Source organism: Amphiprion ocellaris, chromosome 19 (genome assembly GCF_022539595.1).
Source record: "Amphiprion ocellaris isolate individual 3 ecotype Okinawa chromosome 19, ASM2253959v1, whole genome shotgun sequence".
Lineage (NCBI taxonomy): Eukaryota > Metazoa > Chordata > Actinopteri > Pomacentridae > Amphiprion > Amphiprion ocellaris.
The window spans coordinates 9,363,344-9,375,976 of NC_072784.1; the positions used below are offsets into that span (position 1 = coordinate 9,363,344).

A 12,633-nucleotide genomic window follows, 5' to 3' on the forward strand; every position below is an offset into this window, starting at 1 on the left:
AAACCAGAGTTAAACCTGAAGTTATCTCGCTAACCTTCAGTCCTGCTTCATAGTGCAGAGCTCAGGTGGTTTTTCTGTCTCAGAGTAAGTTCATGGCAGATTTTTGGTTAAATTAAAAGCTGGTTACCAGAAATCTTAGTTTTTACACCAAGGAAAATCATCCAAAATATGGAAAAAATAAAGTTGATGTTCTGCTGTACAGTCTGCAGGCACAAACACTTTGCTGGTTTTAAATAAAAGCCTTTAGGAAATCCATCATTGTTCCCTCTGCACACCTGAGGCCCAGCTTTAGCTCTGAAGAACTTTTCATTTATAGCCATCTCTGACATCATGTTTGGAGCAAATGCAGTTGCTGCTCATGTCTCATACTGGTGGTTTTAATATGAATCCATTCACCAATAAACTGGACTAAAAACACCCGCAAACTGTCTTACAGATCTGCTTTATTTTTAATAAAAGTCAGTAAAATACCCTCTTATGTACAGAAATTAGCCTGTTATATTTTCCATGGTAACTTTGTTCAGTATCTATAATAAGTATAAACTCACCACTATAAAAACATACAGCATTGCACAGATTACAGCAGGACACAAATATCAACAGTAAAAAATGTTCCTGGAAAATTCAACCCTTAAAAACACTTTAAAATTCCTGTAAATCCCGTCGTGTTCTGTTTCAGTTCCTCAGGGAAATGTTCTGGATCCCCTCAGCTTTCTATTAGATTTCACTTAAATTTAAAGATAAGCTTTAATATTTCTGTAAATCTGTTTGTTCACTGTCACTGATAAAGTCTGACATTCCTCAGGGAAATGTACTTGGTCCTTTTTAACTTCCTATGAGACTTTATTTAGATTCAAAGATGCAGTTTAGTGTTTCTGGGAGATTTTTGTTCTCAGCAGGTAACGGAGTTCCTCAGAAAAACATCCTAGGTCCTCAAACTTTCTACTGCATTTCAAGATACACTTCAATATTTCTTGGAACCTTTTGTCCTCAAAAAGTCATGAATTTCCTCAGAGAAACATAACCTAACCTTTTTATTAGATATACAGGTAATATTTCCTTAGCTCCTTTACTGCATTTGATAAGACGTGACGTTCCTCAGGGAAACACACTTGGTCCACTAAACTTTCTATTACACCTCATTCAGATATAAAGATAGATTTTAGTATTTAAATAACCTCTCTTGCACAGTCACATGTTTCACATCCTGTTAGGATGTGTTTAGCCTAGCTTAGCACAACTTTAAAACAACACTTGGTTCGTTAGCGCCAAGCTGCACATGACTGATGATGTTGTGTTAAATACGATGGTCTTGTTCTTTTCAAACTGACTTAGAAAATTTTGTTCATGTGCAAAACCTTTTAATTTTAACTGCCCACATGAATATATAATCTGAGGACAATGATAAAACCAAGGGTCAGTGACAAAATATAATAAAGAATATAAAGTCAAAACAGAGACAAATCTCATAGTAAAAACATGAAAACACTTTGCATTACAGCTAATTTCTTTGAAACTTTATTTGTAATTTCTGGGAAAAAAATCAGCTGTAAATAACAGTTTAGTGCTAATTATGGAGGACTGGAGAATAGCTGACGTAGTTATTAAGTACCTGCTGGTGCATCTGAGTTTTTATGAATGAAACTAGAAAAGGATGTGTGTTTAAAGCAGAAAATAGTTGATAAACTAACATCAGTGTCCATCAGTTTTTTATAAAAGGCCTAAAGAAAATGAGCTGCAGACACTATTTTTATTTTTCAGATGAAAAAATCTGGCAAAAATATGTTTGTCGGTAAACTGCTGAGTGTTGATCCTCAGCTTGAAACTGATGAACAGAAGAATGCAGCAGAAAAGGTTCAACACAGATTTACTGAAATAGATCTATAAAGTAAGAGAGCTGAGAGTCACCAAGAATTACCAGTAAACTCCGATGGAGTCGGTTTAACAGCTAGTTTTCACTAAACTAATACGTCAGACTAGTTTGTTCTAGCAGGTACTCAGTAACTGCAGCATTTTTAGTCTGAATCTGTTGTTCCGAGGTTCTCTTAGTGAATGTTTTTTTTCTGTTCCCCAGGCCCACATTTTAAGATTTGACTAAAAACAATCCTGTATCGTATCTACAGCGAATAAAACTCCATAGTGTGTTTCTTCAGGATGCATATATCCAAAATCTGAAGTCTTTCCATGGAAAGTGTATAAATCCTGTTCGGATCGAGCTGTTGTTTAGGTTCAGAGGCGGTTCTCCTTGGAGGTGATGTGCTCTTCAGGTCCTGGTGAACCTCTGGATACCAAAATACCTCAAAGTTTCATGTCTTTGAAAACAGCCGTACAACCGGTTGTAGATGGTTCCAGTTGCACTTGGGTCAGTTCAGGCCTGGTGGTGCTGGTCCATGTTCAACTTGAATGTCCACAGATTTTTTTAAAAGAGGAAGATGGGTCTGTAGCTCCACCAGATTCCAAAATTACCCAGTATTTTTTGGATGCAACATGAGAGATTTGGTTTGGGGTTTTATTCAGGTGCAGAGCAGGTGTGTTCTGCTTGGTCAGCTGCCTCAAAAGCAAAGTGAAGGTGCTAGTTAAGCTTTCAGAACCAGTCCCAAGAAATTCTGTTCAGATCCGGAGTTCTACAAGGTTCTCGAAAAACCTGGAAATGACTGAATTGGTTTGTTCCCAAAGTAGGACATTTGTATTATTTACTACTTTGTCCAGAACCCACAAAGATGAGTGAGTATTCATGGAGTTATAGGAGAACAGCAGATGAGTTGAAGTCCAGAGTTCTCCATGTTCCTTAAAGGATCCCTAACTTGTTCTGTTCACTCGAAGATATGAGGGGGTTTAAAGTTACTGTGTTTGGTTGTCTGTCTTGACAGAGAAGCAAAGATTCTGGCTGAGTTTTCAAAACCAGTGCAGGGTTCTAGAGGGATCTACTGGATCATTTTAGTCACTAAGAAATGTTAGAAAATATGTTTTGTTTGGTCTGTTTCTTAAAGGAGAAGTTATAGGTTCAGGACCAGTCCAGGATTTTAGATGGTTCCTCTCAGGTTTTGCATAGTCAGTGGTTTAAGGGGCGTAGTGTAACAAACAAGTTCCATGTTTGATCCTTTATGAACCTGAGGTTTGGATCCAGACCTTTCAGAAATATTTGGAACTTCCTTGGGAGTTTTTCATTAGAGTCTTGTTTGGTCTGTTTTCTTTAAAGAGAACCAAAGAGGCAGATTATGGTTTTGAAGCCAGTCCAAGGATTCACTTGTTCTTATTCGGGTTCATCCTAGATTATGTAAGTCACAGTGTTTTGATTTATTAAAAAGGAGATGATGTTTAGGTCCAGAGAGTGAAAAGGTTCTAGAGGGATGTGGAATTTGCTGAAGAAGAATTCTAGTTCACATGGACGTTTTAAGAAAGTATGTTTTATTTTGTTTGTTGCCTTAAAGGTGCTGTTCCAGGGTTTTAGGTGGTTCCACTCAGGTTCTACTAGGATCATTTTAGTGTCAGTGGTTGGAAAGGGGCCTCATCTATCCAGCAGGTTCCATATTCAAAACCCAAGAAGATGAATGTCTAGAATTAGAAGTCAGATGAATTAAGAACAGGACATGAATTCAGATCCGCAGTTCTCCAAGTTTGTCAAAGAATCTGTAACTTGTTTTACTCATGGGGAGATATCTGGGGGGTGTAACTGCATGTTTTGTTTGATCTTTTTTCTTCAAAGAGAAGCAGAGATGTAAGTTGAGTTTTCAAAACCAGTCCAGGGTTCTAAGTGGTCCTACTAGGATCATTACCTGGAGAGAGGACTTGGAACTTATCAGAGCAGCTCTTTTTCAAAGATAAAAAAAATAGAAAAAATTTAAAACAGGTGTTTTGTTTGGTCCTTGAAGAAGAAGTAAGTTGGAAGGTCAATTTTTCAGAACCAGTACAGGGTTTTAGGTGGTTCCATTCAGGTTCTACTTGGATGATTTTAGCCACAGTGGTTAGAAGGGACATCATGCAGTCTGCAGATTCAGTCCATGTGAACTTGGTTTGGAGAAGAGGTAAAGTTTCAAAATGGTGTTGGAAGGCTTTTGGCAGTTCCGATAAAAAGCCTCCATGAGGTCCTCAAAGGGTTCTTGAAGGTCACAGAGGAGCTCCAGGCGGTTCTAGCTCCCAGAGAAGATGGTCTGGAACTCATTGAGCATGAGCTCCACTATCTGGCTCTGGAACACCATGTGGATCGTCATGTTGGCTGACTCGGTCTGAGGCCGAAGCAGCGTGGGCCCGAACACGATGGCAACGCTCTGAACCGACATTCGGTTAGACTCCTTGTGCTCGATCACCCTGGAGACAGATAGAACAGTGTCATTATTTCAAAGCAGATAGACTTGGTGTGAGTCCTGATCCAGTCGAGCCCAGCAGATGTAGTTTGTTCAATTCTGTTTGGAGTCAAGTGTAGGATCAGAATTACCTCTCAGGTAAAAATCAAACACTAGAAAGATGTAATTCTTGCTTTCTATCACTGGTTAAGAAAAAATATTGAGCAAACTCGTCCTGGATCTGCAGGACAGTTCAGGGTCTTTGGGTTAGTTCTAATTGTTTGTTAGTCCTTGGTCTTTAAGGTACTCTTGAGTCTTTAGGTCAGTCCTGGCTGGTCAGGTTTGGGTTAGTCCTGTGTCTTTAGGTTAGCTGTGGTCCTTCAATCCTGGTTTTTAGGTTAGTCCTAGCTGGGTAGCTATGTTTTTGAAGGAGAATATACCTAAACTTGTTTCATATTTTGTCCTTTAGCCTGAAGTAGTGAATGACTTTAGGTAGCTCAATACGTTAGGCACCTCGTTTTATATATAACTTTAAAGAGTGTTGATGGGATGTTTTCAAGTTCAAAAATATGTTATGCATTTTGTAGTAACCACACAAGTCATGGGAAAATGTCAATTTGTCATGTGTGTGTGTGTGTTAGGTCTGGGTGTTTAGGTCACTCTTGGGTTCTTCAGTCAGTCATGGTTGTTTATGTTAGTCTTGGTTCTTTGGGCCAGTCCTAGTTGGTTAGTCCTGGATCTTTTGGTTAGTTCTGGGTCTGTTGGTTGGTCCTGGGTCTTTTGCTTGGTCCTGGGTCTTCAGGTGATCTTACTTGCGCAGGTGTTTGAACAGCAACTCCATGGTGTCGTGGTTGGGCAGAGGCAGAGTCCGGACCAGGTCCTTCATGTAGGAGACTCTGAGAGTGTAGTCTGAAACCTCTGCAGGAACCAAACACAAAGAGCTGCAGTCACATTCTGATGGTTCCTCAACAACAACACAAACAGGAGGAACCCTGAGGATCCAGGTCAGGATTTAACAGTAAAAACTGCAGCATGTGACTGAAACATGTTCCTGCTGTTGTCTAACAGCACATTGTGATCACTGTATACTGTGATTATTGTGATCACTGTGTACTATGATTACTGTGATTATTGCGTACTGTGATTTTGTATCGTGATTACTGTGAATTGTGCTTATTGTGTACTGTGATTATTGTGATTATTGTGTACTGTGATTATTGTGTATTGTGATTATTGCGATTACTGATTACTGTAATTATTGTGTACTGGATTATTATGACTATTGTGTACTGGATTATTGAGTACTGTGATTAATGTGATTACTGTGTACTGTGATTATTGTGTATTGTGATTATTGGGATTACTGTGTACTGTAATTATTGTGTACTGTGATTATTGTTTACCATGATTACTGTGAATTGTGATTATTGTGTACTGTGATTATTGTGTATTGTGATTATTTTGTATTGTGATTGTGTACTGTGATTACTGTGATTATTGTGTACTGTGTTTATTGTGGTTATTGTGAATTGTGATTATTTTGCACTGTGATTATTGTGATTACTGTGTATTATGAATACTGTGATTATTAAGCATTGTGACTATTGTGATTACTGTGTATTGTGATTACTGTGATTATTGTGTACTGACGGATGGCTGCGATGAACTTGTCGAAGCAGCTGAAGGGGAACAGTGGTTCTGGGAGTTCTCTGAGGAAGAGCTTCAGAGCTCCAGTGATGACGTGGATCTCCTCCCACTGTCCGTCCTCCAGGTCTAGCTGCTCCTCTGAGGAACCACAGAAGAAGAAATACCATCAGTTAGACCAGAACGCCTCCAGCAGAACCTCTCTGGACTCTTTGGGCTGTTTCATGTCTCTTTCTGAGATTCATATTATAATCCTCCTCTAAGCCCCTGATCCTCTAAATCCTGATCAGGTTATTGATTATGCAGTCCGTTTACAGGTTATTGATCCATGGTTTGGTTATTGGTGGTTTGTTACCGTGATCGGCTTTGTGCCGCAGTTTCTGGATCACAGCGAGGTTCCCACTCACTCTGTAGATCCCATCAACATCCAGACCTGCAACCAGAAGTTCAGGTCAGACTCAGAACCTTCAGCATGATCAGGACAGCTGGAGTTCATCTCAAGAACCAAAGACCCGACTGCTGCCAGAGATTCAGACCGATCCAAGCAGGAAACATGTCTGATATCTCTTAAGTTACAGCTGTTTTCTGGCATTTTAAACATGAGGTTGATTACTGATGAAGATGACGCTGCAGCTCTGACTGATTCATTTTCCATCCTGTCTGCTGCTGTATCCGTGTGCTCACCTCTCCTCTCCACCGTTCGGATGCACTTTTCCACAAACTTGGGGATGGTGGCGTTTTCTCGGTGGCACAGAGTGTCCAGGTGGCAGCCGAACACATTATCTAAAACACATGAAGAAACACTGAGAAAACCTTCCAGGGTTTACTGAAGCTTGATTTAACCAAGAAAAGGCTCAATGAGGCACAAAATGTACAATTTCAAGGTTTACCAAAGCTTTTCTCAACAAACTTAATATTATTTCTTTATTTTAGATCACATCTGCAGCTTTTACTGATTTCAGTGAAGATTTCAAGCTCAATCTCACTCATAGTTCATCACATAGAAATAAAGGTGCATTCTGGATAATGTTTCATATCAGCATGTGTGACGGTGGTCGTTCAGAACATGAAAGGATCATTTTATTATTATTTCTATCATTTAAAGTTAGAATATTGTGTTTTATAGGTCATGTCACTGTTCCTAAAAATCCTCCATTAAACATTTAAAAGAAAAACAACACATGACCTCATTTAAATGAAGGCAGGAAAATAAATGTGAATTATGTGAAATGACTGTTGTGTATTATTTCATTAGTATGTGCAGTTTTACTTCACTTTCATCTCCAGTTCTAATTCTTACTTCTATCTTGCTGTTTTTCTGTTACTCTGTTGCATCAGTTTAAACATTAAAACTGAAGCTAACAGCAAATTGTTGAACCTCAGTGCTCTTCTGAAGACTGGATGTTTGTGACATCACTGTGAACAGAGCAGGAAGGGTTCTGGTTCTGGTTCTGGTTCTGGTTCTGACCTCTGATGTATCCTTTCTCTTTGACGCTCTGCAGCGTCGGCCGTCGCTGGAGGAAACGTCGCAGCTTGGTTCGAACTCGCCGTTGCTCAGGGTCTCCTGATGAACCCCTGGTGGCTGGAAGAAGAAGAAGAGGAAGGAGGAGGAGAAGAAGAAGGAAAATAAGAAGGAGGAGGAGAAGAAGAAGGAAAATAAGAAGGAGGAGGAGAAGAAGAAGGAGGAGGAGGAGAAGAAGAAAGAGAAGGAGGAGGAGGAGAAGAAGAAGGAAGAGGAGGAGGAGAAGAAGTAGAAGAAGAAGAAGAAGGAGGAGAAGGAAGAGGAGGAGAAGATGGAGAATCAGAAGGAGGAGGAGAAGAAGAAGAAGAAGAAGAAGGAGGAGAAGGAAGAGGAGGAGAAGACGGAGAATCAGGAGGAGGAGGAGAAGAAGAAGAAGAAGGAGGAGAAGGAAGAGGAGGAGAAGAAGAAGAAGGAGAGGAAGCAGAAGATGGAGAAGAGAAGAAGGAGAAGAAGAAGAAGAAGAACAAGAAGAAGGTGTTTTAATTTCAATGTAATTCTTAAAGACCAACAGTGACGCATGCAGAGGTGGAACCAGTAAAATATAGAACAGATCTTTAATGTCCTCCTGTCTGTCAGTCAGACGCTGTTAAATGAAGCTATTGTTCGTTCAGAAAACTGTCGACTAAAGGTTCGTATTTCAGTCAAATTATTTCCACTGATTTTACACTTTGAGTCACTTTTTTACTAATTTTGAACATTTTCTGACATTTTCAGATGAGTTTGTGTCTTTTCTGCAGATTTTGAATCTTTTGGATGCATTCTGAACGATGTGAAACAGTCAGACAGCTGAAGTCCATTTAGTGCGTTCAGCTTTCGGTACAACTCACAGGTTCTCTTCCTGTCCTTGTCCTCTTTGTCTGAAGCTTCATCCTCGTCCTCAGAGAGATGATCCAGCTCCTGCAACACCGGCAGGACAAACAAATAAACAATAAAGAAATAAATGAACTAATTCATTAATTAATGTTGTGTGGTGTGTTGTGTTGTGTTACCAGCTGTCTGATTGTGTCCTGGATGACTTTCAGCCAATCATAGATGATGCTCTCAGTGTCGTACTGCATCAGGTACTCACAACCCTGCCGAGTCTTCAGCTGCACGCACACACAACACAACAACACTGAGTAACCATGACAACAGCTGCACAGTCAGGTCAGAAAGGTTTTATCACACAAGACAGTGGTAGAGTAAATGACGATGAGGGTGACTGTAACCATGGTAACGGCTGTGTGACTTCTACGGCAGGCTGCAACCATGGCAACAGAGGCTGTGTTGTGTGCAGAACCGTGTACCTCGAGAACGTTCTTCTTGGACGACTTGTCTTTGGAGGCCCAAGAAACTGAAGAACCTCTGAGTTCGACGGTGTATTCAGGAACAATCTGGGATGCTTTACTCTGAGGAAACACAGCACATCTTCATCATCACCATCATCATCACCATCATCAACTTATTGTTATTTATACTGAACATTTAGATGAACAGTAGCTTCTGGATTAGGGTTCTAAGTTTAAATATTGAGGTTAAAATTTTATCCGTATTAAATATGATGTCATTCTGAATAATCAGAATCAACACCTGCACCACATACTGACTAACCAGACTAATTTAAATATGATCTATTAATTATACAGATTAACCTTTAGTTGCAAGGATTAACCCTCACATTGTCCTGCGGGTCAAGTTGACCCATTTAAAAGCTTGAAAATGTGGAAAAATGTATATTTTTATGTCCACATTTTCAAACATTTTTTTGGTGGAAAAAAGAAATGTTAAAAAAATGTTTCTTTAAGAACAATCACAAAAAAATCAACCAAAATCCAGCAAAATTCGCTGGATTTTGGTTGATTTTTCTCTGAATGTTCTTAAAGAAAATATTAGAAGTTTTACTGATATATATGTAATCACTATAGATATTTTTAGGACTTTTTTGGAAGATTTTTGCTCATTTTTTGAAAATGTTTACAAGAATTTACTTGTCAATTTTGGGGGATTTTTTTAAAAATAAAACTTTTAAGGAATTATTGGAATTTTCTTCCTGCAGGTTTTGCAAATTTTCAGGAATTTGAGGATTTTTTTGCTGAATTTTTGGATTTTTTTTCAGACAAGGAAACAATATTTTTTGGTGCCAGTAAATGAAGATAACAGGAGGGTTAAAAACACTGATATTTCTTGATAATTTTTTATAATAAGAGAGCTGCTGTTAAGCCAGTGAATGTCCAAAACATCAAGGATCTGAATTCTACTTTGGGTGAAAGAAAACCAGTTGTGCAGAGGTTCTAGTTTGGTTCTTACAGCGTTCCCAGCGGGGGCAGACTTGGGGTCTTTGTGGAACGTGAGGATCCCTCCGTGGAGGACGGTCCAGGACTGACTCCAGTTCTTCCTGAGGAGAACACACACAGTTACTGCAGCTGTCGGGTGAATCCTGCTGGACAAAACAAGCTGCTGATCTCACCTGATCTTTTTTCCATTATCGGCTACTTTGGTCTTGTTGAGGATTCCTGCTTTCTCCAGCAGGTGGCTCTGCAGAGACAGACACACAGGTGAGCTGATGGAGGGGGGAGAAACATGACTCCTCTGTAAACAGGGAGAGGTTCTACCTGCAGGATGTTGTCAGCACACCAGAAAACCAAAAGACCTGAACACTACAACACCAGAACACCTTAACACTAGAAAACCAGAACACCAGAACTGGTGTTGGAGAAAATTTGAAGTCAACCAAAACAAAACATGGGGAATATTTTGAAGTCAAAAAAGTGTAAGTTTAATGAAATGAAAACAAAATAAAATGCAAATTGAGCAAAGAAATCTCATTTATGTTGGGTTTTATAAAGAAGAAAATTAAAAACGGGTGGTAAGATTTTGTCTCCCCCTTTCACTTTATTATTCCGTTTCATAATCCTTTAAAAAAAAAGGAATTGAGAAAGGAAACAAAAATCCTCTTTGAAAGAAGTAAAAGTTTCTTCCTTTAATAGACTATCCACTACAGTATATGGAGATGCCATTACTAAAGCCCCAAAAGTGAGTTCTGTTCAATGCTGTGTCTGAGATTTGGAGCATTTAATCTGTTTCCAGACCTGGAAATGTTTCTATTTTCACCTTTAACAAACCTGAGAAGCCATTTTACAGGTCTAGTATCTTCACAGCCATGAAATGTGTTGAGAACAGACAGAACAGTTTCATCAGATTGGAATGATTGAATGGATCCAGCAGAGGACATATTTTAATTACTGGACATTGAAAATGCAGAATGTTCAATCTAGGCTGGTGTTGTGTCTCTATAAAGTTCCTGTAAGTGTATATATGTGGATGGATGCTTATTTCTACTAAAATACTGTCTTTGGTCGACATTTGACCAATTTTGCTGCTCTAACATCAGTAGAATCTGATGTGTGGAAAGTTTGACAAGACAAGGTTCCAGTTTTCTTGATGATCATAGGGGTCAAGATGTTGGTGTTCTGAGTGCAGATGTTGAATCTGAGGTACATTACATCCACATTCATTCACTGACAGGAACTTTATAGTGACACAACACTAGCCTGGATTCACAATTCTGCACTTGTTTCCATTTTCAAGGACCAATAATTAAAAATATTAATTAAAAATTATGATCTGATGAAACTATTCTGTCTGTTCTCACCACATTTCATGTCTGTTAGATTTATTCACAAAGATATTAAACCATGAAAATGGCTTCACAGGTTTCTATTTGAGGGTGAAAACAGAAAAAACCTCTAAATTCAGATCTCAGTTTTGGTCCCAAATCACAAAGAAGTGAGTTACTTCCTTGAGTAGTTTTCACTGGATTGGTTAAAATGAGTATTTTTGATCTTATCTGAATATTTTCTAATCTGTAAAGAAAACCTGACATTTAGGAAGTTTATCTATCAGTCCGCTCCATCCTGGAAACATCCTCCAATACCTGGAGAACTTTCCAGGACCTGAGGAACCTTGAGCCAACTGAGGATCTGCACTGCTTATCAAAGAACATCTAGAGCGTTCTCAGTGACACACAAAACCTGAAAAAGCACCGTAAAGCACCCTTAGGACAGCAGAACGTCCTCAGCCTCCTGAGAAGAATCATAAAGTATAGAAGTAAACACAGAACCACCAGCAGAACCCAGCCAGAGCTGTGAGGAGGAGAGTTAGTGGAGCAACACTGAGAAACCTTCTGGGCCATAAAACTTCAATGTCTTTGTTGATGAATCAATCAGCTGTTTGGCTCTAGAACATCAGAACATGTTAAAAATGTGGATCAGAGTTTCCTCAAATGTCTTGTTTAGTCCAAAGAGCCTCAGTTTACTGTCAGAGAGGGAATAAACCAGAAAATATTCAAACTGAAGAAGCTGAAATCAAAGAATTCAGACTGTTTATATTACAAAATGACTTGACTGATCAAATATCAACATAGCTGGAGATGAATTTAAAATCTGACAACTAATCGACTGATCTTTAATGATGCTGAGGAACCCTGCAGGAGGCGCTGTGCTTCTGAAACGGCCCAAAAAGTTCCCAGAAATCAGATGTTAGTAAAAGTAGCTGTCGTCACGTTTCCATGGAAACACCTAACAGCCAATCAGGACCTACATGGTTGGAGCCTGTGCTCCGATTGGACAGATTCCTCTTCAGTCTGTTCCTGTCGAACTTGGTGAAGGAGAACAGAATGAATGAACGAATGAATGAATGAATGAATGAATGAATGAATGAATGAATGAATGAATGAATGAATGAACAAGAAAAGCACTCGGAGAGCGCAGTACTCTGCCAAAGCTGCTCATTCCCCCATATAGCATTGTCAGAAATGCAGCATTTGTTTATTAGTTATTGATCAGAAATCACAGCACTATAGAATGTGGCCATTTAATATAGATGTACCCACAATTAAAATGACCTTGCGCTGAGAACAGGTGTGTGTTATGCATGTGTACGTTATGTACGGATACCGAATTGCGTGACCTAAATATGTAGCGAGCGGCAGGAATTGATGGGACTCGGAAACACCCCACAATTCAATCAATTGTTCCTTGTATCATTTCCAATGGATAAGTCCCGATAAGTCCGCAGTGGTGGATTTGTAGTAGGATCACAATCATGTGATCATCAGCAGGCAGCTGACGTAGCGTTCACTTGTTATCATAGTTCCAGTGATGCCGTGACGCTATCTTGCAATGATACAGAAATTTTAACAAATCC

General features: G+C 39.3%; 1 protein-coding gene across 3 annotated transcripts in view; it reads right to left on the reverse strand.

The window, feature by feature from the left end:
• Window positions 1-423: 423 nt before the first annotated feature.
• LOC111583433 (rho GTPase-activating protein 27-like) overlaps window positions 424-12,633 on the reverse strand; it is a 31,875-nt gene continuing 19,665 nt past the window's right edge. For 2 of the 3 annotated variants that reach the window (XM_055005134.1, XM_023292534.3), the window contains 12 exons: window positions 12,028-12,084; window positions 9,896-9,963; window positions 9,736-9,823; window positions 8,736-8,837; window positions 8,439-8,537; window positions 8,277-8,346; window positions 7,396-7,509; window positions 6,612-6,710; window positions 6,283-6,360; window positions 5,934-6,068; window positions 5,096-5,201; window positions 424-4,308 (listed from right to left, as the gene is read on the reverse strand). In XM_055005134.1, coding sequence (XP_054861109.1) covers window positions 4,131-4,308; window positions 5,096-5,201; window positions 5,934-6,068; window positions 6,283-6,360; window positions 6,612-6,710; window positions 7,396-7,509; window positions 8,277-8,346; window positions 8,439-8,537; window positions 8,736-8,837; window positions 9,736-9,823; window positions 9,896-9,963; window positions 12,028-12,084 — 1,194 coding nt within the window. In that variant the 3' untranslated portion in view covers window positions 424-4,130. The remainder of the gene's footprint in view (window positions 4,309-5,095; window positions 5,202-5,933; window positions 6,069-6,282; window positions 6,361-6,611; window positions 6,711-7,395; window positions 7,510-8,276; window positions 8,347-8,438; window positions 8,538-8,735; window positions 8,838-9,735; window positions 9,824-9,895; window positions 9,964-12,027; window positions 12,085-12,633) is intronic. The other variant, XM_023292536.3, reaches the window with a different exon arrangement.